This window comes from Astatotilapia calliptera, chromosome 9 (assembly GCF_900246225.1).
Source record: "Astatotilapia calliptera chromosome 9, fAstCal1.2, whole genome shotgun sequence".
Classification (NCBI taxonomy): Eukaryota; Metazoa; Chordata; class Actinopteri; order Cichliformes; family Cichlidae; genus Astatotilapia; species Astatotilapia calliptera.
In genome coordinates, this window is record NC_039310.1 from 6680010 (window position 1) to 6707445 (window position 27436).

A 27436-nucleotide genomic window follows, 5' to 3' on the forward strand; every position below is an offset into this window, starting at 1 on the left:
GCAGGCCAGAGTCATCATGTCCGCTGTCTTAACTGCTTCATTCACTAGAACAAATGTGCAGAAGGGAACTTAAATATCTCGATCTTTTTGACTCTGTTAAAAAATTGGGCATGTTTTTTTTCTTCATACACTTATAGCCAGGGCGTGTAGAGTCAACAACTATGAACAATGGAGGGGAAGAGATAATCATCAAGGAGGTAATTCAACGTTAAGCTGACTTTATGTAAACATGACTGCTTTTGTTGGGAACATATTAACAGCTGTGATCAAGTAAATGGACAGTCGAGGCAATAATTAAAAATAAGTCAATGATAAGACACTGAGTCTACCAGCCTCCCTTACTTTCAGGGGAATTCAGTTATACGCAACATCTGTGTCAATATTATGGAGGCTTTAGGGTCCTCTGTTCTTTTTAAGGCCTGGAAAAGGAGTTGCAGCTCTGAAGGCTTGGAGCCGGGTGGGTGTAAAGGAGGTGCTGGCAAACTTGATGGGGGAACAAAAAAGTTTGATTAACTGCTGTAAATAACTTTTTATACTAACTATGGTATATGTAAGCTACAGTAATTTGTTGAAAATGGGCCTGCTGAAGCAAATTATGTAGATATATGTTTACTTTGGCACAAGAACTAAGGGCTGCTGCTAATGATCATTTTTCAGTCATTGTTGAAACAGTTAAAAAAAATGGAAAAGAATGGCCACTTCTCAAAAACAGCAGCCTAGGACCAAAGAGCTGTTGGGCTTCTGGCTTGAAAATTACATAAACAATAATCAGTTATTATAATAGTTTACTGTTTTCACAGTAATTAATCAACTTATTACATTTCTGCATATGTTAATAGAAGCAAGGCAAGTTTGGGCATCTAGCCTGTGTACGCTAAATGTTACAGAACCTACAGCAGTGATTTGTTCAGTGGTGACCGTCCCCCACTGAAATCTGTTGCCTGCACAGTATATTTACTCAGTACTTGAAATGAAGTGTAATTTTACTGTATTTCAGTACTTCATGTTATGCTACTTTCTCCTTGTAGTCCAAAATATTTTGGATGCAAACATCATACTACAATATTTATTTCTAAAGCTTCACTTTTGTTAGCATCACTATTTTGCAGAATTCAAAATAGAAATCTATTATACTGTCTTATTATAATTACAAATAATTAGAATAAATCTTTTGCTGCAACATTAAAGTAATACATCGGCCCACTCTTATGGCAAAACGTGAAATAAAAACAAAACTCAGTGGATTTGTTCCTGTCTATGGACATCCATGCTCTTGTTTCTTCATGTCTGTCAGCGTGACTCTAAAGCTAAAGTCGGACAATGGTAAGCATATTTTGATTGAAGGAAAGCATCATCCAACCAACCAAGTAAACAGAGTAAATCGACCAGTAGTTATTATAGTATAAACCTGAGTAGTTTTAATGACAACGAATAACAGTAATAACAGTGTAAAAATCTGTCCCGTGATAGCACTTTGATTTTAATAAGCACGAGTGAGATGTTTGTGATGAAAAATCATGTTCTGGGCAAAGGGATGGAAATTTGTGTCTGAGAACGAGAAAAATGTAAATATTTGAGTCAAGTAACACAAATTGATAAATTAAATGCTGTGACTATTTCATGTATTAATGTTGGATTATATTAATTAATCATTTTTATGATCCAAATATTATTATATTGTATGTGATGCATTATGAACACATTTACCTTTGCTACTATAGGTATACTTTGATATTAAAACTTGCATATTATTAACTTGATTTCTTTCTTCACTGACCATTTTTAACTCTCTGTGTTTAACCATTAGTTATTAATAATCTCTGGCTCTCTCCCCTCGCCCCCAAATGATTGCTGCCCCTTCCTGAGCCTGGTTCTGCTGTAGGTTTCTTCCTGTTAAAAGGGAGTTTTTCCTTCCCACTGTCACCAAGTGCTCACTCACAAGGGGTCATCGTTGGAGTTTTCTCTTTACAATATAAAGAGCCTTGATGTGAATGTTGTTGTCATTTGGTGCTATATAAAATTGAATTAAACTTAAAAAAAATCAAAAGTATTAGTAGTATGACTATATGGTATTAATTATTCAGTACTTAATTGCCAGGCTTTCATGCACAGCTGCTTTTTATGTAATACCATTTGTATGAGGGTAACAGAGAGCCAAGTTTCTACACTATTTATTTCCGATCAAAAGCTATGGCGCTATCTTTGTGCCACTATTCTGAGAGCACGTTAAAAAAAATTGAGCGCACATAAAAAGAAATTTATTTTGAGCGAAGAAAAGCTAAATTTGAGTGAACAAAATTCATTGCTGCCTGCAAAAAATGCATTTCAGTGTTTGCTATTATCCATACACACACACAATAGCAGCCCCTGTCGCTCAGTTTTTGTATTTGCGCTCGCTCGCAATGTGTTGCTTGCGCTCTCAACATTTCTGTCCGTGCGCGCTCCGAAAACGTTAGAGCACTTATGCAAATATGTGATGTATTTATAAATCGAGCAGATATTAGAAGTTTACACAGCACCATTCTCGCATGAAAATATCTTAAAAGTTTATTTTGTGACCCAGAAAGAGTAATATTTCAAACTCTGCCACTCTGTGTTCCTCCGCCACTGCCTCGTTTGAGTTTCGGACAAAATGGATTCTGGGATATTGCATTTCATCATTTCGAGCTGACTGGAGACCAAAACAGCCAATCCGATTTTTTTGCATCCAAGTCTGTGATTGGCTGATTTTGTGGCACAAATATAACTGTGTACAGAAAGAGTTGAGCGCACGGGCAGAAATGTTGAGAGCGTGAGCAACACATTGCGAGCAAGCGCAAATGCAAAAACTGAGCGAGAGGGGCTGCTATTGTGTGTGTGTGTATGGATAATAGCAAACACTGAAATACATTTTTTGCAGGCAGCAATGAATTTTGTTCACTCAAATTTAGCTTTTCTTCGCTCAAAATAAATTTCTCCTCAAAATGCAACACTTGCACCTGCAATTTTTTTTTACATGCGCTCATTTTATTTTTATTTTTACGTGCACTCAGAATAGTGGCACAAAAATAATGCCATAAAAGCTGCTTCCTGTAACCTCCCCGCTTCTTCTTGGTTCCCCCTATGCCCCCCTCCCCCTCATCAAATAAGTCCTGGAAACGCCCCTGTAGTTTATGGAGTTGCTCGTCAACTCACATATATTTCTGTTTGCAAGTCGCCTTCAGAGGCTGACACAGTGACGTTTAATGTGCATGGATAGGTTTAGCTTTAAAAGAGAATTCACTTTTATTTTTCTCCTGAAACCCTAAGTGTGAAGTGACCTTACTGCTCAGCAGTCTCCAGCTGCCTCCCTGCTAGAGAAGAGGGATGTTTCCTCGGCGCTGGTGGAGAAGAGGGGCTGTTCCCTCAGCAGATCCCAGCTCAGTCCGTCCAGAGCAGCGGCACGGGTGAGCGCCGGGGACTAGGCGGCAACGCAACGACGCATTTCACAGGTAAAAGTGGAGCGACACAGGGCGCCTTTCATCCAGGCATTCTTTTGGACTCAGGGGTCGTTGTTGGTTGTGGCTTTTTCTTTATTTCTTTTTATTTTTTTTGTGATTTCTATTTTTTTGACAACACATGCGGCAGCTGTGGAGGCGAGCTGCTGCTGCTGCTGCTGTGAGGCAGTAGACAGCGGCTGAGAGTCGCATCTGCTCTGCCCTCAACATTTCCAGCGCTCCCTCAACTTGATCCAGCTGCCTCGGCGCTCTGTCTGCTTCCTCTGGTGGAATAGGAGGTTCGGGACAAACGGCCGGGCCACCTCGAGGATATGGCATTAGAAGGTGAAGGAGTGGGAGGATGGAGCTCCTTATTTATTTATTTATTTTTAACTTGGAGCGTCTGCGGTGGCGGCTGCCACAGTTTGCGGACGCGCTCCTATCAGCTGAAGGTTAAAGACTGCTCACGGAGCTAGTCCGGCTAGCGTTAGCCGCGCTATGTGCCGTTCTGCGCGCGTGCTGGGGGAACAGAGGCCAAACTCCGTCCAAATTACGCAGTTTTTAATGTCCTAGCACGCGCGCGGACATTTCCATTGCCCGGAGCACTAATTAAAGACTTGAGCGAAAACGCTGCAGGCCATGGCTGGTGCTCGGGAGGCATCCCGCGTTACTCCAAACAACTGTCACTTATATGCAATTGTAACTTGTAGAATTGCTTTTTCTCTAATTTCGCCCTGCTGGTATCCCCTTCCTAGTGATTAGCCCGACTTACAAAACGGAGCTACCATTAAAAGATGACAGCATAGTGGATCGCCGAAATCAGCCAAGGAGTTCCACTCATCCATGTAAGGTCTCAAGTCATGTTATAACGTCTACTCGTGTGTTGCTCACATGACTAAACCCCAAACAAGCTGAATTTTCTTCTCTGTAAAACTGCGCGTTTCTGGGCTAGGCTAGTAATGCTACGGCACACAGTAATCTGCACCAGAACCAGAGGGGCTAGCAGCATCCTGCCGAGCCCGTCAATCATTTTCTGAGAACAGCACGGTGACAGCACTCGGGTCCGGTAACGCGTGTAGCTCTCGGTGCCCGTCGTACGTACGATGAGCGCCAAATTGCGACGGAAGCCAGGCGCAATGAGCCTCTGACAAATGGTCTGTCAAGTTTAGGCGGCTTTGATGTTTGCTTGTTGTCACTTTGTCACACCTGCAGCGTGTTTGCATGATGGTGGCTGCCGCTGCTGCTTGACCTCTCTTCTCCTTCTCACCGTGCAGGCTTCCTGCACGCACTGCCTTATAACCTCCGCAGAAACGCGCTGTCAAAACAGCCACCCTGCTGTCACTTTGACTGGGAAATAACACGATTTGGGGTCCACTGTTTGATGTTGATCTTAAATGTTTTTCATTGAGTAAATCCATTAAATAGCCCACAAGGCTAGATAAGTATAAAACACTGGCCTGTGTTTTGCCTCTTAACCATACATCTTAAATTATGTCACAGTGTTTGCGATGGCTCTGCCGCTTTAATTTTAGAATGGCTTTCACATAAATTCCTCCTGTCACTTAGAGACCTCTAGGGGCCAGATTGCCAAGACTGTTTTACCTGACCAGTCCAAGTTCAGGATTTTGTTACAGTTTAGTTATTACGGTGCATTTATCGCACCGATCGCTCATATTTAAGCTGACCTGACTTCAGCTGTCAAACTGCTAATTAACATTATGCAGGGGTGATCTGTTCTTTTTTGCCAAGGTCTTTCTTAGGTCAGTGAGTTTCCATCGAAAGCTGTTAGTAAATGTCAGCAAAAGACATTTCCTGGACCTCAGAGTGTGTCAGGATTTGTAGATAAGAAGCCAAAACACTGCAAAAAAAAAAAAAGAAAAGGCTGCGTGCGTGGGTGCATGAGTGTTATGTGGTAGGTCTTTTGCACATCCTTGAGATTTGAGATGGTGTGGGAACGCGAGGCTTTTATAGATGCCCTGAGGAGGGTGTGTGTATGTGTGTGTGGAATGGAGGGGTGGGGGGGGGGGGGATAGGGAGTGCATTAAGAAGGGAAGCAGCTCATTAATTCCCTCCAGCAGTGAGAGGAAAGGTTTGGTCAGCAAAACTGGAAGGAGCCCTCCACAGCTATGAAGTGAGTCGTAGCAGTTCAACTCTCAGGACTGATCCAAACTTCTCTTTCAGTAATCTTGTCTGTATGTATGTGTGCGTCTGTAAGTGTGTGTGTGATTGTTTGTGGTGTCGTTAACAGTAGCAAGTTCTGCCCTCTCTCTCTCAGTCGGTCTCCAGCGTCTTTTATAGGCCAAGAAAATTATTGTTTCTTTTTTTTTCTGCTATTGGGTGGCTGCAGCTGAAGCCTTTGAAAGCCATCTAATGTTTGCCCGGCTACAGGGATCCCCTCTGAGGTCTCGCCTGATGTCACATGTGATGTCAGAGCAGAGGTGACGCAGGCGGGAGGGGAAGGAGGCTGGTGGATGAAGCCTGCATGAAACATGTGAAAGCTATACTGACATCTGCCAGCACGCCTCTCAGAGCGAGAATCAGAGGCATGAAATGATCTGGAAAGCGCACTCTCTCTCTCTCTCTCTCTCTCTCTCTCTCTCTCTCTCTCTCTCTCTCTCTCTCTCTCTCTCTCTATATATATATATATATATATATATATATATATATATATATATATATATATATATATATATATATATATATATATATATATATATAGAGAGAGAGAGAGAGAGAGAGAAGTATTGCTAAGTTCTGGCTGCTAGCCGGTGAATGCCCATATGTTTGGCAGATGGCCTGAGATTGTGTCTGCTTTGTGATTTCTCTGTGTCAGTTTTATGCCAATGAAGCCCTTGAGATAACCCTGACTGTTCATTTTCATGTGTTTACATAGCAGTTTTCCACATTTACCAGTGACAGCACTACTGTTTCCGTTTGTGTGGGAGAGCCTTTTTCATCCCACCTGTGATGTGCATCACAGTCACCTGTCAACACAATTCTATCAGCTGTCTTAAAATGTGACACGCACGCAATGTGCTTAAACTTTCCTGATGATTCTGTTTATGCAGGACTGCTCGCTACCTCTCCCTCTGTGATGCTGAGCAGGAGCCATGCACAGTCCACATCTGATTAGCAGAAAGCCAGAGCATGCTAACCCTTTGATCACTGTGTTGCTGGCTGATAAACCAAACCACTGTCATCTCTAGCAAGCTCCGGACATTGACAGACACTAATTACCATGAAGCCAGTTTGGCAAGGCTTAGAATGAGTATGAGTTGGGAATAGCTCAGTGCAGGTGAAGCCTGCTGTGTAGCCTTCTGGATTAACGTGCATAAAATCCTTATTTTTTCCTCTTCTTTCCTCACATATGAAATTATGAGCATTTCCTGACTCTGGCATGGATCTCCCTTTGCATACCACTGTTGGATGCGTTCAGACGAGGAGAATCTCGTGATGTCAAATCACTGCATTTGAGCTGAACTGCGCTAAGCCTCACTGCACAATGGAAAATGAGTCCGCTGACATAATAACCGTCACATCACCAGCGCCTTTCGACTTGCCTCGTACATTAATGAGCCATCAGCTGTGCTGTTCTTGTGCCTGAGCCAGTGTTGTTGAACGTTGTCTTTGGGTTGAACAAATGTTTGGCTGGACTACTTCTTGACCGTCTGAAATGAATCAGAACCATACCACCGATGCGTTGGAATATGGTGGAGCAAAAACACCACCCTCCCCCTGGTCCTCCCTCCTTTCTCCCAACCTCCTACTCCCCTTCTCCATCCCATCCTGCCTTTGATTTTTCTGCCAGCGGAGTTTGACTGTAATAAGTTTTGGAGCGCGGCAATGCAGCAGGAATATCTTAGCGGTCCACATGCTATTGTCTGCGAGCTGCCATTCACAAAAGCAAAAACAACTGTTGCCATGGGATATGCTAAACAAAATAATGCTAGTGGTTGGGGGTTTTTTTTGTGCTTTTTTTGGCAAAACCTTTCCTTTGTGAGATAATTGACTTGGGGTAAACACACCCAGTAGTGCTGTGCGAGACTGCAATCCAATACCAACTAAATACAGGGCCGGTATTGCATGATGCCGATACTGATACTTTTAACTTCTAAAGGCATCTTAAGTAGGGGAGAACAGTGTGTCATGACCTATGACATGAATCATCATCAGTTTGGAAATTCTAAACACGTTTTAATGACCAATAAATGTATTTTCCGAAATAGTGTTCTTTTGGAGACCCGGAATGTAAATGTGCCTGTCTCTAAAGCACACTGGACCAACCTCTGTTCTTTAAATCTGCTATAAGCTATAAACAAAATAGACATGACAACACACTGGGATTCAGACATTTTTCATAGTTTGAGTTCTATTTTTGTTTTCCATAAAAATAATTAATTTAGAAGAATTTAAGTGGGCGAGTACTGAAGTTAGCGAATAGAAACAAAGTATCATGCTCGTGTTAATCCGATACCCATACCAGCGCTGATATTGATACTATCGATAATTGGATGGCTCCGCCCACCTCTAGCACCCAGCCTGTTGCTACCCTCTCTGTTAGGAGGGTGTACATTGTGGAAAGAGCACATGGGTTGCAATGTCGTGAAGAGCTCTTGTTTTGTAATAATCTTCTTGCTTTCAAGCATTTCTTTACTTGTTCATTTTTAGCTGTAATTTTTCTTTTTTTTTTGCAGAAGATAATAATTGCCCTAAACTCTAGTGGCTGCTGAGCCCAGTGGGATTTTCCCAAAGGATAGCAAGTGCCCAGAGGGCACGTAGCTCCCCGGATAATATGCCCACACTTCATGTTGCTGAGTTACACTCCTACCTGATGTGGGGAACATTGCGGGTCACTGTGGGTAAAATATGGCCTCAGGCTCGTTTGGGCTGTTTATTCCTCCGGCCTCAGCCCAAAAAATAAAACGCCTCCAAACTTCTTTCCCTGGGACAAACAGGAGCCTGCCGAGCGCCTGATTGGAAACACTTGCGACACTGCTGGCTCTGCTCCGTCCGTCCACCCCCCCTCACACACACACTCACACTCAACGCACTTCCTCAGGAAGAGAGACGGCCCCTCCGCTGGACATGGTGATGTCACATAGATAAACAATCTGCACGGCGTTGCTGTTTGCCGAATGTGTTCGGCCGTCATCTCTGAGAAGCCCCTGTGCATGCACACTCCTAACAGATGCAGCCCAAACACTTGCCAAAAACACACCCACACGGGTCAGTTGTTATAGTTCCAAGGAGACTGGGAACAATGTGCTGGAGAGGTGCGGCTCTTGTGGAATATTTTAGGAAGCGGGCTTATCGTCTTTTTTGGTTCCAGGCCCTGGTGTTTGAGATTTCTTTTGTTGTGGTGCCTTTATGCTGGAGCCTGTTAAATCCAGATTTGTTTTTGTCTGTAGTGCTTCATTTTAAACAGGAATGTGCTATTTTAACACATCTGTGTTAACTTTAATCACTGTTACTCAGTGGGTTTTGAGCACAATGTGAAAAGTCTTCTGTTTTTCTACTTCAGACTTCAACTGCAAACTGTCTGTAAAGTTTATTTTTTTTAGATTGAATTATTCTGCTAATTTTTACCGTGCTAGGTTTGTAATCCGTGCATCCCGGGGTGCTTAGTCACACCCTCTAACGCTGCAGTTCTGTGCACCTCAAGGCCTGATTTAGGTCTCCGTCCTGCATTGTGTGCCCTCTCTTCTTCCCTCCCCGCCCCATCTTAGCTAGGCCATGAATAAGGAGCTGACACCAAACTGTCAACCTGCAAGCCGTCATGCCCCTGCAGTCCGCCCCAATGTAGCCACCACACACTCAACTAAAAGAATAATGCTCCTATCTGTTTTCAATAACAGTGTACAGTTGTGGTCAGAAGTTTACACCCTCTCATCATAGAAATTCTTTACAGTGATGAGTATAATTTGGTCTTTTAATGATTTCTTTGAACTGGGTGGAATGATTGTTTATCGTGCATCTTTAATGACTTTAAAAATCAAGAAATAGATGAACAAGTTAGAATTTGCACCTTGACCAGGCACTTTTGGCGACCATCAGCATGCTTCTGGGATTATTTTGCCTGGATATTTGCCCCTTTTCTGGGCAGAATTGGTATAGTTCATTTAAATTACTTTGCTTTCTTGGCATGAACCTAAGTGAAGTCCACAAATTTTTAATAAGGTTGAAGTCGGACTTTGGGAAGGCTCTTCCAGAAGCTTAATGTTAGCCTCCTTTATCCTTTCCAAAACCAGTTTTCGTGTGTTTTGGGGATCATTGTCTTATTGGAAGACTTAGTTGTGAATACGTTTCAATTGTCTAGTTGTTGATTTGAAGTGAAGTATTTGGAATTAGTCTTTCTTCATTATTCCATCCAATCTGTGCAATGTACCACTACAACTGGCAGCAAAACAGCCCCAGAGCATGATTCTTCCCCCACCAAGCTTGACAGTTGGTTCATTGATCTCACTTTTGAAAGCCTCACCGATATACTTCCAAACATACCTCTCGTCTTTGTGGCCAAATAGCTCAATCTTCGTCTCGTTTGACCATAAAAGTTTTCTCTATAAGGCATTTGGCTTGACCATTTGTGGCAGCTGCAAAATTGAGTTGAGCATGAAAGGTTTGGTTTTCGAGCAGCGGTTTCTTTCTTAGTCAGCACGCTCTCATGTAAAACTTATTTTACTGTGGCTGCTGTTTTCTACTTAAAGGCAAGCTTGAGCTGTAGTGCTTTTCTGCATTGTTTCTGAACATCCCAACCATTCCTCTCATCTGATGTTGACAGTATAGCGCCTGGAAAAGTGGTGAGACATCCAAATAACTGGTACTTATGTACAATTGTTTGAACCGATGGTCTCTGAATCAGTAGTTGTTTAATAATGGCTCCAACAAACCTTCAATGGACTTTCCCATTGTTGACTGAGTCAATCCAATCCAGCCTCACTGGTCAATCCATTTAGTGCTGGCAAAAAGAGAAACTACCAGTTGTAGTTGATCATAATCACCAATGAGACGTGAACAAGCCTTGGACTTGACATTGTAGAACCTTCAGCACCACTGCTTTTTGTGTGAGTCAGCGTTTGTGTATGTTTGAGCCTGTATTTATAATTTTGACCCTGCGAATGAGAGATAATCAAAAATAAATTCAAATTTGTTCACACACACAATTCTTATTTATAAAAGTCATTAAAGATGTATACTACACAATAATTCCACCCTGGAAAAATAACGTTTCAAATAAATGTTCAGTGCATGTGAACTTCTGACACCAACTGTATGTTAATTGACCTCTTCTATCATTCACAAAAGATGCTACAGTAGTAGTTTATAGTATGAGGGGTGGTATGAGAATGCCAGTCCCTATATGTTTCCACTTGTTTTTAGCTTACTTTAGCAGCACATGTTATCCATAAACTATATCATTAATTTTCTCTCTGTGAGTGAGCCATGCCATTAAAAATACAGCCGATCAGCCCTTTTTTCTAGTTGCCAAATCCGAGAGGCTGCAACACCAATGTCTTTTTCACATAAGAAGGCATTGTGGTGAAACACAATGTTGTTGTGTTTTGGGGGGTTGAAAGCTGCCCATTGTTGCATACCAGTTCTCAAATCCAAGGTTTTATTTGACATAAAATCAGTAATTCCATTGCGTAACAGAATTAGTGGCATTTAAACAGAGCCCATCATGGGAGGGAAGGAAGGAGCAGGGCTGGTGACACGGTGGGGTGGGGTGGGACGGTTAGAGGGACTGAATGAATGCAGCTCACTTTACAGTAGGAAATCCTCACTTTTACTGAGGATGCAGATAATCTTCATTTAGCGCTGACACCGAGAGCCTCAGATTGAGGATTAAGATAGATTAGTGAGCATATGGATGTTGAGTTAAGCTTGGTTGATATGCAGATATCATAGCAAAAAATGAATGATCATATTAGCCCTTGGCCTAAGGCTTTAATTAATTAAGCCTTTGCCTGGTTGGAGGGATAGGCTTGAGCTGCAGGAAGGAAAGGGTACTGATACCAATCAGATTGCGGATTCTGATACGGGCCTTTGCAAGGCTGCGGGGAGGCATGGTGGTTATTCTTAATTTAAAGCACAGAAGAAAAGGCCTATCACATGAGTGACAAGCTGTCATAAATATTAACATCTTAGCGTGCATTTTACTGGCATTTATGCGATTTTTCTGCAACAGCTGTACCAAGCTTAAGTTGAATTAAAGTTCTAGGTCCACATTGCTCGCTTGAAAGCAAATGAAGCAAACTGCCAGCCCGTTTTCACTGACCTTGCTCACAAGTAGCTAAAACTCCAAACCCAGCTCCTTCTTGAGAAGATTACCCTAAAACACAAATGGAAAGAGTTAAAGTCAATAAAAGTAATAACTGGGTAAGAGCCAAGAGTCAATCCTCCAAAACTAACAGGTTTAAGGTTTTAAATGAAAAATATAATCGTATTAGGGGGCCAGACATACAAAGAAAGCAGCATTTCACGGTCTTGGATCCTGTTAATCACCTAGTAGGCTCTCCTACAGTTCAGGTACAAGAAGGAGGGAGAAGGGGTGGTGACGCTGTCCTCTGAGTCAGGACTCCTTTTATAGAAGGATTTTTTTTAATCTCTTTGTGACGATCATGGCTGAACAAATTCTATGGAGCAAAACAAATGCTAATGTGTTTGCAGCTGAATACATTTCGGCAAGGCTGCATTGCCGTCTATTTCAGAAGCGAAAACAAGCAATTTGGCTTTGCAGTTTAACAATCATAAAGTGATTGGCTCTTAAAACCGTCTGAACGGCGTTTGATTCTGGCAACGAGTCACACGGCGCTGTTCCTGTATGCCATTTCTTATTAAGGACAGCCAGGTTGTTGGCAGTCTGTTCCAGCAGAAAGTATTGAATGAGTGGGCCGCAGCAGCATCTGTCCTGTTGACAAGGCAGCAAACATGACTTCATCAAGGGCATTACATCACGAGCAGATGCACACTGGGTATCATCATTTCAGTTCTTCATCAGCCCATCATACTGATACAGTGATTGCTGGGCAGAAAGCAATTCTTAAAACGTTAAATCCAACCTTCCCCTGGGGGTCCCCGCACTGCTGCCTGTTTAGAAGGTTGCAGAGAATGGTACTTCTATGGGGGAGCTCGTCTAGCTAGCCTAAAGTGGATGTAGCACTGCAGTTCCTTACTGGGTTGCTTCCTTACTGGTTTTTAGCAAAAATGTTGTGCATCATTAGCGTCTGCTTATTTGTTATACTTAGGAGGGATGCTTCTGTTGTGAAATTTTGGGCTGATGTTGATATTTAAAATAAAAATTTGGCCTACAGCTGATACCAGTATTTTTTCTGTTTGCGTATTACCTGGTTACCCGGTTACAAGTATATGGAGACTTTTTATTCAGGGTGTATCAGAAAGAATCACTCGCTCACTCGGCAGAGAAGCTGGCGGTAAATTTTAAAATACAAAGCTGAATATAAAGTTTTCCATGCAAACATGTCTGGAGTCATTGCAGGTTGGTATGCTACCTACCTGCAAACACGTGAAACTCACGAATCTGCTTTTTCTAATGGTACGTGTTTCAAAGCTCTTTGAAGATTGATTAGACTTTTTGATACACACTGTTTTGAGGCTGTCCCATTTGTAATTTACCCATACAGCCAGGGGTTTTTCAGTTTGGCCTTACAGTTGTGATGCTCATACCGAGTAAACGTGGGGTGATGTGGGCTATCGACATACTGCACCGTCTATAAGGCTTACTGCGTGGTGCGTAGCTCTGCACAGGGTAGGAGAGAGGACAGTAACAGAGAGATATACTGAAGTTTATTTAACATTTACAGCATGAAGACAGATTAATTTAAGTAATTTATATATACCAGCAACAGAGCACTGAATCCCAATGAACCTTGATGAACACGTAGCAGTGAGTAAGTCACATTAAGTAGTGCACATAAGTTGGTGTCATGTCATAACAATTCCCTGTGTTTTTTTAATTTCCCTGCTTAATTTTTTTCTATAACAATTGAACTAATAAGATAGATTAAGTTGTAGCTTTTCTCTAAAAACAGCACACTTTTGTGCTTGATGGATTTGAATTTCCTTTGCCAGGATAATCATAGACTGAAAATCTGACATCATATGAAATTCTAATGATTTTTGTACAGAGCTTAGGAGTACACAAACGACTACTCCCAACTAGGAAATTTATTTAGGGCACATGTCTAAAAGCATGTCCTCTTCTTCTAGAACCAGAAAATACTTTTGAGATGACAGGGGAGAGAAAAGATGCGGAGGCGGGCAGAGAGAGAGAGAGGAATACAATCCCCTAGTTGCTTCATTGATGCAAAACATGAAGCAGCGGAAGGGGCTGCTAACAGCTACCTTACAGTGACTGTATGGAAGTCTGCAGGGAGCCTACTGTAAACAGTGACATTTTGCATTTTCACTGCAGCGCCAGCAGCCCCCTGAAACTCCTCTTCCCGCTGAGGAACATGCGACTGCGGCTTGTTTTTAAGGGTGTTCGTGTAGCCCCGGTTCACCATCAGTTCTGGAGCATTGACGGTTCGGTGCTGATGATGTCTGAGTGAAATGAAAAGAGGGTTGTTGCTAGGAGGGACTGGAGAAGATAGGTGGGAGGGAATGGCTGTTGGGAAGGCGGCTGGGCTGGGTTTCGTCGTAGCGACTCAGAATTTGGGGTCATTTTCTTTTTCTTCATTTTGTGCCTTCAAATGTTCACAAAGCTCGGGAACCCTAACAAAAACTGGACACGGGTGGCGGGGATAATGGTTTTATCGTCACCTTCTTTTTTTCTGTCTTCCTTCTGGTGTCTTCATGCCGTCCCCCTCTCTCTCTCTTTTTTCCCAGTGATGGCCTCAGCTGCGCAGCTGTGCCGGTGATCCCGCCGCTGCACGTAGGGAAGAAGCAGAAACGCCTTGACAACCGACCTACCTTCCTCTCTCTCAGAAAAAAAAGCAGAGAGAGGAAAAACGAAACCACACCAGCATTAACAAATGCGACCATGTACAGCGTGGAGGACCTCCTCATCTCTCATGGATATAAGCTGCCCAAGCATGCCACGTCCTCCACCCCTACCCCTACCCCAGCCCCTGCTCCCTCATCCCACCAACCCCGTTCAACCTCACCACCATCCTACAGCAAGCACCATGAAATACTAGAGAACAGGTCTGGCCCCAGGACAGTAAATGGCTATGAAAGAGGGCCCGTAGTGGCCTATGGGAATGGTGGCGGAACCAGGCAGCCCCAAGCATACGATGCTGGGGGCTGTCCCAACAACAACGAGTCCAGGGATAGGAGCCTGCCGAGACGGGATGGCGAGAACCGGTGCCAAACTGACACTCACTCCTTGGGAGAGTCGCTGACCTCAGACAGTGGGTAAGCTACAGACCCGTGATGTGCTGCTGTCTAGATGTCTTTCTGCATGCCCTGAACTGATTCTTTTTGTCCTGACTGTTTATCATTTGATGTTGTGGTTTCCTTGGATGAGATTTCTAAAATGACGTAAGTCATCAAAGAGTTTTGCACAGGGATTTTGCAGTACATATTCAATGGAACTAACACCGCTGCCGGTTTTTCCCCTGTGTGTAACTTCATCTCATTTCATCTCTATTTCCCTCTTGCCTCCTCTTTCCAATCAAGTCTTGGGTGAGGGGAGGAGGGATAATGTGTGCTGGAGTCTAATCTGCCACATGGGGCCTTGGAGTTGTAATCAAAACAGCTTTTGGCCAAACCTATGTGCCCCATTTGAGCATGCCCAGTCTTACGCACACACTTAGGTTGCCAGGCTTGTCAGAATACCCCCTTCTGTATGCCAGGTTGTACATATCAAGTATACTTTACTGGCTTCCTCTTGTTTTAAAGGCATTAAACCTGCTTACATAATGCATATCTCATCAATTATAAAGTATTCATATAGTTTTTTTTAATATGTATATGGATCATAGGCTATATTTAGCTTAGTCTGGAGTAGTTATGCAAGTGAAACCCTCTCGGGTAAGGTCTGTTAAACCTATGATATTTCCGGAGATATCGCCAGGCTGCAGCCAGCCCGTTTTTTCCCCTGAAAACAGGATTGTTTAGTTTGCCTATTTACACCAGTTCTGGGGGTTAGTGTGCTGTAACTGAGACAAAGTCAATACAGCTGTTCCCTTGTCCACACAATTAGACAGGCTTGTCAGATCTCTTCCCCAACCCCCTTTTTCCTTACATTTTGCTTGGATGATTCCCCATAATCCTTTTTAGCCAGCAGTCAGTGACGGAGCATCTCGAAATAGTCAAATGACCTTGAATAATGTCAGCAGTTGTGTTTGTGGCATTTTTCTTTGTTTTTCATTTTTGGTGTTATTCTTTGAGATGAGTAATCCGCATTTTCATGTCGCTGCTCTGCCAGTGCTATCAGAGCATTCTGCTGGGAATGAGGGAATCGCAAAGACATATGTTCTGCGATTTCAGTCCGTTGTTTGCTCATCCCTCTTTTCTTCCTCCTCATGCAAATCTGTTTTGCCTGGCAGCTTTGGTTTAGATAAGGAACGGGCCTTTATTGGCACTTCCACTCAGCAGTGCTACTTAGACCAAATTAGCCTAATGATGTTAACTCATCTTACACAAGATGCCCTCAAATTTAGCAGACTGCCACGGCTAGTCTCCCCTCCCCTCCTTCTCTTTCAAGCCAACGTCTGTGACCAGTGATGATCACGGATGGAAATGTCAAGGACGCTCGGCGGCCTCGGCCTCGAGGGGGCTACACATGCGCTTGCGTCTTGTTTACATTGTCAGTCAGTCTGTCACTCCACAAATAGGCTGAAACAATCCCGCTGCATGTAGGGACCAAATGCGGCTTGTTGTCTGTTGGGTCTGTCATCAAACATCTTCACAGAGATACAGCAGAAGCCGTCGTTGCATTTAGACCGTGCCCATTGTCTTAGATTAAGGACTAATGAGCAGTGCTGTAGAAAGACTGTCAGTGAAACATCCTCGACATTTTGATCTGCTTCGGAGGACGTCCGGGACTAACAGCCACAGCTTGTCATTGTGTAACATCTTCATTATGCCCCATAGAAAATCACAATTACCAAACACTCCATTATTACTCATAGTCATTTGTCTCCATCTAGTGGGAAATGTGCTCCTTTTTTTAAAATTGAATCTCTTCAAATTGTGAATAAAAATTTGCTACTTATATCACTTATATTTTACTTTTTAGTGCCCAGCTTTACTGAGATTTATTCAGTGCGTATGTCATGCAGTATTGCATTGGCCTACCTCTAAATCAACTATAACGATAAGGATCATGAAGAGAGCCTTACCCTATAACTAAACTACTTCATCTACAGCCAGATATTGGGGAGACACTTTCTTTAAAGGAGGGAAGAAAAAGAGTTAAAATCTTGGTTACCTAGTACCTAAATATTGGACTAGTATTTCTATAAATAATATATATGATCTTAGCTAAAGCCAGTGTGAGGTTTTTCCCTACATAACACCCTCTACCTTTAAAACACCTCTCATTAAGACTACTAACTATAGCATTTTAAATATTTTTAATGAATAAAAAAGTTTTAACATCATTAGCTTTGGCTTCACTGCAGGTTCTCCAGCGTTGGCAGTTTAAACAGGAAGTAGTCTCTGGTGTTCAGAAGTATCTCCTGTTTTCTTATCTAAACAATTTCACTGACAGATAAGGGAATTTTATGAATTTCATAGAACTTCTATTTCTATTCTTCATCTGTTATTTCTGTCCCAGTTCTTCATCCAGTTTCATCTTTATTGTGCTATGGGTTGTTTCTTCTTCGACAAGCATTTCACTTGAAGCATATGGATGCCTTTGTGTGTTTCGTCACAGGTTTTGTGATAGCACCAGAGGTCCTCAGTCTCAGTCCAAAGATGTGTCCTACTGGCGGAGGAGAGGCCAGGACTTCACTGTGCTGCTGGATTATGCTGACTTCCGAGATCCCCATGGAGGGGGACCAGGGAGCTACAGCAGACCAGACAGGCCTCAACAAGCAAGAGGCCAAGAGCTCTCTGCCGAGGAGCGTCAGAGGGCAGCTCAGGAGAGGCAGCGATGGGCGGCCCAAGCCCAAGCTCAGGCCCACGCTCAGGCCCAAGTCCAGGCCCAAGCCCAGGCTCAGGCCCGATCCAGAGACAGGGAGGCTGCTCTCCATCAGTGGAGGATGGCGACTGAGAGGAAATGCCAGAGCCTGGGGACAGATGAGTGGCGTCCAGCTGTGAACTTTGGCAGCCAGCTGTCACAAAGTGAGGGCGAGCGCTGGACACAGGAGCAACAACGGCTCCATGCCAGGACACCAGAGGGGATGGTAGTCCACCCGAGGACCAAAGCCAAATCCCAGTCCCTGCCCAGGATGCTACAGCCTGAAAGTCTGCAGTTTGTGGAAATACCTTCATCTGGTCAGGACCTGTACAGACGGGTCAATGGCCACCCATTCTTACACCATGATCTTTACAGAGCACCGCGCTGGCCAGAGAATGGCAGGCCAGCTAGCGCTAACCAGCTCTCAATGACACCAAAGCCCCGCTTCACCCGACCCCCCAGACCTCCCTCTTATGAGATGCACCAGCAGATCAGGGGAAGCTGTGAGGTGTTGTCTGGCAGAGACTCAACCATTCCCCAGTCCAGGGACAGAACGCCAATTCCCATATCAAGACCAGGTGACCTCCAACTGGACTATTTTGCACAGGACTCTGGACCTCCAGGATACATCCCTCCCCCATCATATAAAAGAGCTCCTATAATGGGAGGAGGGCGGCGGGGATATGGTGAAATTGCTGTTGACTACAGGTATGGACATGATAAGAAGCTTTAATGTTCCCTACTGTAATGTTCCCCGCTGTAAAGTACCCTACAGCAGAAGACAAGCATGACGAAATGTGTCGATAATTTTTGTAAGAAAAAAAATGTCAGAAGGAAATATCTGATACCACTTCCTATACATATTTTTCTTAAGTAGGACATGCATTTTATGCATAGACTAAAAGCAGGTAGCCACTCTAACGTCATTTGTTGGTTAGGGAAGCCCAAATATGAAGCCTTCAACTGATAATTTTTACTGTCACAAACTTGGGGTCATAAAATTAGACTTGTCACATGAGAGTTGTATCTTACTGAGAAACTGAGCAATCATTAGCTAACAACTTGTCAATTACAAGTCGTTAGCCAATGAGCATATTCCAATTTAAACTTGTCTGTGACTCCAATGGGGACCATAATTTACAAAATGAGTGTTATAATATGTTTAATAAGACTTGAAACAAGCAACCAAAAACTCATTAAGTCTTTACTAATAGATAAATCAAGGGCGCTAAGGGTTGTTTCTGTTTCATACACTTGTAGCCCTGAGCACAACTTGTATCACTTTTCACACCCAGAAGATAATTCCATCTTTTTTATTTCTGTCAAAAAGGCTCAATTTCTGTCCTTTTGGTGGTACTTGGTAAATATTAAATAAATTTACCTTGTGATGCATAATTCTGACCTGCTATACAAAAGCTGGAGCAAAGCTATGTAGTAATAGTTTAGTAATTATTCACAAATTAATATTGAAGCCAGTAGGTTGTTTTTTTTTATGTTCATCTCCGTATTGGTTAACTTTGTTGTTTTAACTCGTAGGTACAGAGGAGAGATGTACCAGCACATTCAAGTTGCTCCAGATGGGTCTCACTGGTTCACCAGACATCCAGTAGGTCCGTGGGCTGATCACCAGAGAGAGAGGAGCCAGAAGCAACTTTACCCTGTGTATACTACCCAAGAGCACCCTGGTGGAGGGGTCCAGTATATCCCCTTTGATGATCCCCGTATCCGCCATATTTCCTCAGCCCTGGGTGGCAACTCCTTGACGGATGCTGATAAGATTCGCCACATTCGTAACGAGCTTCCCAGCGTCACCGTGTCGGAACCTGCACCCGACGACAGTGCCTTTTTGCCCCCGCCATTGGGGCCTTTCATCGCTGCCAAATTGGCCGATGACGGTAACCAGACATCTTCTAGCGACTTTGACAATGACAATAAGAGGTGGCACAGCAATTTGCACAAACAGACCGTCGATAACTTCCCAGCACCTGACCAAAACTGCAACAACAGATATCCTAAAAACCATCGCCCTCCTCCTTCGCCCTCTTCAGCCTTCCAAACCCCGTTAACAAGATCTTCTTCTCGTCAGGGCTCCAGCTCAGACCAGGTCTTTGCTGAAACCATCACCCAAGTGAAGAAAATTGCCCCAGATTCAGGGCCAGAAAACAATAGGAATACCAAGAGAAGAGTGAGTGAGACCATCTTCTGCCTTGTGTCTGTCCCTGTTCATACACCGACTAACATTAACAAAGACTTTGGAGCTGATCAGAACAACAATGAGACAATACCGAGCTTGACCGTCACCAACACTGAGACATTCGCTGTAGGCCTCAAAGAGAGCCCCAATATTAGGAGCAAGTCTGTGAACGAGATGCCTATTAAATCCCATTATTCTCGCTTTCACACCAGCAGCACATCCTCAATGAGGAATTACAAGAGAGCTCCTTTAAGGAAGGAGATAATAGATGCCTGGACACTTCAAGCCAATGAAGATAAAGAGTTGTGCTATGCTGGGTCTTGGCCTGGAAACCAGTACCGTAATCAGGAAACTCAGACCGGCTCACCTTTGACAGTGGTAAAAAGTCCAGAACCCCAGAGCCCTCCGGGTGGGCAGGGACCTGTTCAGTCTGCCTCAAATACAACCACGGATATTGGCGTGGTGACAGACAACAGCTCCTCTTATGGCTATCCGATGGCAGGCCAGAAGAACCTTCATCTCTCCAGCAACAGCGCTTTTTCCCGCCTCAGCCTGAGCCCAACAGAACCGCTATCCCTTCAGCCCGCGCAGCAAGACCTGTCCTCTCCACCCAAGGTTCAAAATCAGGGAGACGAGCAGCCATCATCTCCGAGAAAAAACAGCACCCCAGAGACTGCAGAGCAAGTCGTCTTTGGTCAGTTTCTCCTAAAGCCAGTGAACCGACGACCCTGTGATGTTATTGGTGAACTGGAGAGCATCAATAAGGAAATGGAAGACACAATCAGCAAGAGGCCCATTGTGGCTCAGTGCATTGATGATCTTGATGGGATGAATAAGAGTTTAGCTCGGTTTAATGCAGGAGCACACTTTATTGCTGGTCCAGAACCAGGCAGGGAAGCAATCAGTCTTCCACCATTGCACAATATAAAGCCCAACAGTACAAAAGTCAGATCAAAGTCATTGGCATCTACTGCTGACCTAGAGTCCATGAGTATGAGGAGGTTTTTTTCCAGATCACAGGCCAACAACATACCAGCTACTAATGATCATTCAGTTCACACAAACTCAAACTGCAGAGACAACTTGTCCTCGCTACCCCCTCACAATGAGTCTAACCGCCACTATAGACAGGATATCCCAGTCCCTCAAGAGTCTTTATTGAAAGATGTGGGGTTAACTGTGTACACTGAAACTCCCGGTGGTCCCGGGGAGCCAGTGCAGCGCTCACTCTCAGTCCCCTCACCGCTGGATCAGAAAGATTTTACTCAGTCGATGGAGCCCTCCTGGGACACGAGGACAGCAATTCTTAAATATAGGTGTAGCCCTGAGCACAACTCAAATAATGAACTTGAAACCGAGGGGAATGCAAAAAGAAAGGCTGAATCAAACAATGTTCCACCATTAAGGGGAGACGTGAATTTAACCATCTGCAGGACCAGGAGTGAAAGCAGCAAATCACCCCAGAAAGACAGTTCACCACATATCACAAGGTTGACCAGGGAGGTTTCTTTTGTGTTTGAGGATGATGATGGCGATGTGAGATATGCCATGTCGGAGCCACTGACCTACAAGAATGAGTCAACAATAGCAGATAAGCACCTAGAGAACTTATTGATTCAAGAGAAAGCCAATGCTTTACGTGCAGAGGATCTCAGCAACCTGTACGAGGTCAAATGCGCAAAAGGAATCCCGGAAAATGAGTCCATCGAACAGAGGGCGGCGCGGATCCTGGGTATAGCCGTTCCAGTGGAAGCTTTAGGCGTGGCTGACAGGCAGTCTGATGACAGCCAGGATGATGCAGAAGCTACTGCAGCTGAGGAACGACAAAGCCCAACTGATGACACACAGCAAGTGAAACGAGAGTGTGAGCAAGTGAAAGAGGAGTCCTTGGTTGTCCGAGGTACAGATCAAGAAGAGTTCAAAGAGACACCATCAGGTATGGATAAACAAGTACAAGAAGAAGATAACAGGCAACAGCACAGCAATGATCACAGTGATGGCAGAGACAATGACGATACAGAGACTCAGTTAGTATTAGACCTGCCCGAATTCCCACCAAGTAAGCTTCCCCTGTCTCTGCCCATCAGCCCCGATGAGAAGCTGTCCTTGAGCATTTGCAGTTGGGAGAAAAAGGGGCGAGGTGGAGCATGCAAACTAATCGAATCCCTGCAAGATAAGCTGAACTCTACCGCGGTTTCATCTGCTACTTGTATGGACAGGTCAACAGCAGACAGAATGGCCCGTCTGAAAGAACTGGACTCTGTGTCTCGAATAAGACGCCTTAGTCTCAAAGACATCAGGTCTGGTGAAGAAGAGTACTCGCAAGAGATAAATGAAGACAGAGAGGAATGTGAAGTTCAGGAGAAGACAAAAGAAGACGTAGTCGAGCAACAATTAGAAAAGGAGGAGAACGAAATGGCAAGAGAAGGAAAAGAGGAGAAAAACCCAAGTGAGCATGATAAGTTGGAAGTTTCTGAAGAAGACTGCAGATCAAATGAAGTGAATGAAGGGGTGTGTAAGGAAGAGCCGAGACAGGAAGACGAGGTTGAAGGGATTAATGTTGAGACTGTGGTAACAGCAGACCATGAAGGAAGTAAAGAAGTAGAAACTGATGTTAAAAAGGAAGAGCCAGAAGAAGAAGTGGTTTTGAAAATTGTGGAGGAAGACAATGAAAACTCTAAAGATAAGGTGGAAGACGAACTGAATGCAGCAGGGGTCAGCAGAGCGGAGACAACTCAAGATACCGGCAGGCGAAAGTTACCCAAACCAAAGCAGCGCACTAGGCTCCAGAAGCCTCCTCTGCTTCCTAAACCTCGCAGTGTTCCCAAGAGAGAAATAACGCTGCCACTTAACTACAGCGTTGGGACCTGTGGCCCCTCAGATATGGAGGATGAGGAAATGCTCTCCATTTCAGGTGGGTTCAAGTCAGTGGCTAGATTCAACCTTTTCCTATGCCTATTTTCCCTCCTGAATAAAGCACCCTCAGTGTACTATACACATGTGATTATTAACCATTTACAAGTACATACACTGCTGATTATGTTACTGTTAATGGCTGGGGGAAAGATTTAGAAGAGAAGCTTTATAACCATTAAATATCTGTTAAGATGCAGTTAAGCACATCGAGAGTGTAGCCAGGAGTGCATGTGAGTTCACAGAAAGACATAAGTTTGCACCGTTATGTTAAGACTGTTTTTTATATTTGAACAAAGCCAGGCTAGTTGTTTCCTGTAAGATGTTTTATAGCTATAGCTTTATACTTTGTGTATCTCATATCTCACTATAACGCTTACAGCATGTTTTACATACATAGAAACATCGAGCTTTGCTATAGCTAACCTGCCTTGGAAAGAACTAGCCTACTAACATAAGTCATTAGGGAGGCTTTGTAGACCCTGCGATGTAGCCTGACATAGCCATAAATGACATTGTTGCTGTCATCTATGCTTGTTTGGGTTTAATATGTGTTAATTGTCATGTGTTCGTGTCCCAGTGTTTTATATGCAGTGCCAGCCTGTAGAAACAAATAAAATGCTAGGTCATTTTCCTCCCGTGGGTCCCGCTCTTTGTTGTGGTCAGTGTTTTGTTTTTTCATTGCAAACAAATCTCCCCTCAAGAATTTCCTAACATTACAAGTTCTTATATTGATGCTATGATTATTCTTCCTCATATTGAGACGATGTAATTGTTGTTGGTCTCTGGCCGATACATTTAAAAAGTAGACAGAAATAAACAGGAGGAATCAACGAACAGGCCAATTACAGTAGTTGCAGGATGCACCGACCCAACACGCAGTTACGTTTCTACAGAGATCGGTTACGCCGTAAGTCACGGCGTAGATTTCCTCCTGAAGCATAAATCTGCAGCAAGTTCTTGGCCCACAACAATCATCAAGCATGGCTGTTATTATTTTGTCAGTGACACCTACAAAATTTCACAAGTGTCTTGCGTAGTTCCAATTACCGTACTCCTCTTTAGGAAATCGTGAATAAATGTGTTTGTTACAGTCGCACTATAACAGTCCCAAAATGTCAAACTATTCCTTTAAGGTCCACTGAGGTGAGAGCAAATAATACCGATATGTCTTGTTTTCGGTGGCGTTGTCTCATCTTTTCTTCCTTCTCTTTTCTCATCAGACTCTTACGACCCCAGTCAAGTGGAGAGGGTGTAACCTCTGACCACTGCCTTCACCACTGTGGAAATCAGTCTTTGTCAAGTTAACAGCTTTTTCCAGCAACAAAGGCTTTCATCTCACCTCTTGGCTCAGTCAGCTGTGACCCCTCCAGTAATGTCACACATGACTTCTCACAGAACTGACTGTCCCGGTGCTGCAAGAGTTTCTTTCTTTCTTTCTTTTTTTTTTTACAGCCAAATAAAGGCACTGCTGGGTGCCAACTCTCCAGGCCTTTTTCAGTCTCGTCATTGTCATCCTTCCACTCTCTCCACCTCTCAGCTAGTTTATTTGCTCGAGCAAGAGGACTTCCTCCTTTTGAAGTTGTCTTTTTTTGCTTTTGGAGGAATGCATGTCATTATTCCCGTCTGCACTCGGGGCTTTCTCAGCAAGCTCTGGTGTTGAAATATGAATGTAAAAGTGCTTCTGCTCAACAAACAAACAAAAGAAATGTAACAGAAAAAAACATACAGACACACGTGAAGGCGACAGTATTGCATTACAATCAGTATTAACCTAACCAAATGTAAATAAGAAAGAGTTATAAGATTTTATTAAGAATATTAAAAAAAATAACAACAATTTAAGACATTTAATTGCTGAAGAAATGTATATTTTCTTATGTATGTTATGAAAGAGTAGATTTTTGGGGGGATTGTAGTGTTTGGGTGTATTACCAGTAAGGAAAGCCCTTGCTCTTTATTCTTATATTTGTGTGATAGAGAATGTACCGAGAGAGGATTGCATAGAGAAACACTGTGGTCCTTGAATAGCTTCACTCAGAGCAATACAGTTGTCACACGCTGGGGTGTTTGTGAAATGATTTCAGAAGCAAGTCTCTATTTCAAGGCACTGATCTCATTTGCTTTAAAGGCTCTACCTTTTGGTACAAGCGTTAGATTTGCACAGCTGAGATTATTGGCTTTATGTTACCTATGAGCACCTGATAATCTCTGCAAATGCTCAGAGATTATACTGGGAGGGATTCGCTTTTCACACCCTCCCCGCTCGAGTCTCAGCATCAGCAGTCGAGACATGTACCGGGACTGTCTTTCGTTAATCCTCATGTTGTTCCTAAAGAAATCTCAACACATATATTTTTTCCTGGAATTTGTGGAGTCTTTGCTGTTTTTGCTCACACCCTACCTTATGTGTGACTTCAGAAGTGCTTTTTTTTGCAGGAAATGATAGATGTAGCTATGTAGCAGTGTGCCTGGTACACGCTGTCTTTGTGGAGAACTTTTTCTGTGTGCTTATTTAAACTGGACATGAGCAAATCCATTTTATTTTAAATGAGATTGGAGACGTATGAAGGTGTTTTGGCAATAATAATGATTTTAAGCCAGAAACGCTTAATATCGATGCTGTACAGAACATTGATGTTGGAATACTAATCACAGTATCTGTACATGTTCAATAATTTAACACTGACATATCAATGCTTTGTAAGTTGTGGGCATAACTGGCAATTTGGTTCAGACTCACGTCACTTATGGGGTAGCAATACAAGAAATTTAAACACAAACCAAACCAAACTTTGTGCTATGCATTGGACATCAACACTCACTGGGTTTAATGGCAAAATTCCAAGCTAAAACTGTAACTCCTGGTTTGCTTGTATGACCCTGTCACTCTTTGATCCAGTTGTATTTGGGATCTGGTTTTAGACTTTCTCGGATGTGGCTCTGACCCTGAATTCATCGGCAGGGCATTAAAAACAAGGTTTTGTCTTTGTTGTGTTAAAACAACCCAGTACCTGTACCTCTGTGTTCCAGGTAATGTGTTATCTGGTCATTCCTGTAGGTCTTTTTGTACGGCGAGTTCTTTGTAACATAATCTAGACTATTGGTGCACATCTTGCTTTGATATTTTCTATTTTCATACAGAGGTATGTACAGCTTCTTTTGTATGCGCTGCATCTTTTTTTCCCCTCCTCTTTTTTTGTGCATGTAATGCGTAAGAAGTCACAGAGAGAAAGTGTATTTGCATATAATTGCATTTGGTACAATATAGTCTATCCAATAAACAACTGTTATATTTCATATAATGTATATTTTATTTTCAAAAGTTAAGCTACATATTTAAAAAGAACAAGGTATTTTTAGATTATTGTGAAAAGGGAACTGTTTTTGAAGGCACAGTATTTGTCTATATTTGCTATGATCATTAAGAATGATCAGAAATACAGACAAGTTTGTGCTGTTGTACAGTACTGCAGACTGTTCATAAATAAAAGTCTTTGCATGAAACATTTTGCTTCTGGTTGTTTGCATTGTGTTAATGTAATGAAATATCCGTCAAGAAGCAAGCCAGTGGTGCTGTGCCATACTGCTAATTTCAATGTGATACCAAGTAAATATGGGGCTAGTGATACCAACACCTTTAACCTATAAAAGGCAGCTTATGTAAGGGAGAGCAGTGTGTCAGGACTTATGAGATGAATCATCATCAATTTGCTAATTCTGAACATGTTTTAAATCACTGTGACTTTTACTTTCCATAATTATTAGTTCAACACAAAACACAGCTTTCAGCTTTTTATGGATTTAAAAATGAAATCTTTGGAGACCTGGTATGTAAATGTGCCTGTCTCTAAAGCACTCTAAAGCGCTCAAATTCTGCTGTTTAAATGTGCTTTAGGCTTTTATAACTAAAATATATACGGTTAAAATAAATACGGTGGCACGGTGGTTAGCACTGTTGCCGCACCGCAAGAAGGTCCTGAATTCTATTCCACCATCAGGCCGGGGTCTTTCTGTGTGGAGTTTGCATGTTCTCCCCGGGTACTCTGGCTTCCTCCCACAGTCCAAAGACATGCAGTTAGTGGGGATGGGTTAATTGATTAATCTAAATTGCCCATAGGTGTGAATCTGTGAGTGAATGTGAGTACGAATGGTTGTCTGTGTCTTTGTGTGTGACTGGCGACCTATCCAGGGTGTACCCCGCCTCTCGCCCTATGACAGCTGGGATAGGCTCCAGCGACCCTGGAAAGGATAAGCGGAAGCGAATGGATGGATAGATACATGTGACAGTCAACACAAAAAGCTTTTAGTGGATGATTATATTTTTTTATTTAAAGAAAAACCTCAAATATATATTAACCTGTTCAGCTGCTTAAATGCAAATATCTAGTCAGCTAATCAGATGGCAGCAGTAAAGGCGATTTAAGTGGCTTTGAATGTAGCATTGCCTTGTTAATGACAGAGGTCACAGGCAAACAGCCAGACTGCTTTGAGTGAAAGGCAACAGAAATGCAAATGATCTGCCCGTACAGTTAGCGTAGAAGAGCATCTCTGAGAACCTCAAACAATGTCGACAGAAGAAGACCCCACTGGATGTCACGCCTGTTACCTAAGAACGGGAAACTGTAGCTACATTTCACACGGGCTTCACCAAATTTGCACAACACACGATTGGAGAATTGCAGAATTTGGTATAAACAATATGAAAGCATGGCTACATTAAAAGAAAAATAGATGGTACTTGTGTGTTATTTACTGCAATACGGTTTGTTTTTTAATTGCATGCAG

The 27436-nt window shown here is 43.0% G+C and overlaps 1 protein-coding gene across 3 annotated transcripts; it reads left to right on the plus strand.

Annotated features, from left to right (window-relative positions):
- Positions 1-26155, plus strand: jcada (junctional cadherin 5 associated a). Of its 3 annotated transcripts, XM_026179676.1 has the most exons (6): positions 1-197; positions 3289-3470; positions 14301-14828; positions 17296-18249; positions 19078-22649; positions 23872-26155. In XM_026179676.1, the coding sequence occupies exons 3-6, from the start codon at positions 14455-14457 to the stop codon at positions 23904-23906; spliced, it is 4935 nt and encodes a 1644-aa protein (XP_026035461.1). In that variant the 5' UTR covers positions 1-197; positions 3289-3470; positions 14301-14454; the 3' UTR covers positions 23907-26155. The 3 variants fall into 3 exon arrangements, with proteins under 3 accessions (XP_026035461.1, XP_026035462.1, XP_026035463.1); XM_026179677.1 differs by lacking the exons at positions 1-197; positions 3289-3470 and adding an exon at positions 3483-3800; XM_026179678.1 differs by lacking the exons at positions 1-197; positions 3289-3470 and adding an exon at positions 3820-4300.
- The last annotated feature ends 1281 nt before the right edge of the window (positions 26156-27436 follow it).

What these genes read in the sequence shown, in the direction of transcription:
- jcada (XM_026179676.1), top strand. Translation starts at nt 14,455, where the DNA reads ATGTACAGCGTGGAGGACCTCCTCATCTCTCATGGATATAAGCTGCCC. An exon ending in GAAATTGCTGTTGACTACAG is followed by an intron (nt 18,250 to 19,077) that starts GTATGGACATGA and finishes TTTAACTCGTAG; the next exon opens with GTACAGAGGAGAGATGTACC. An exon ending in GGAAATGCTCTCCATTTCAG is followed by an intron (nt 22,650 to 23,871) that starts GTGGGTTCAAGT and finishes TTTTCTCATCAG; the next exon opens with ACTCTTACGACCCCAGTCAA.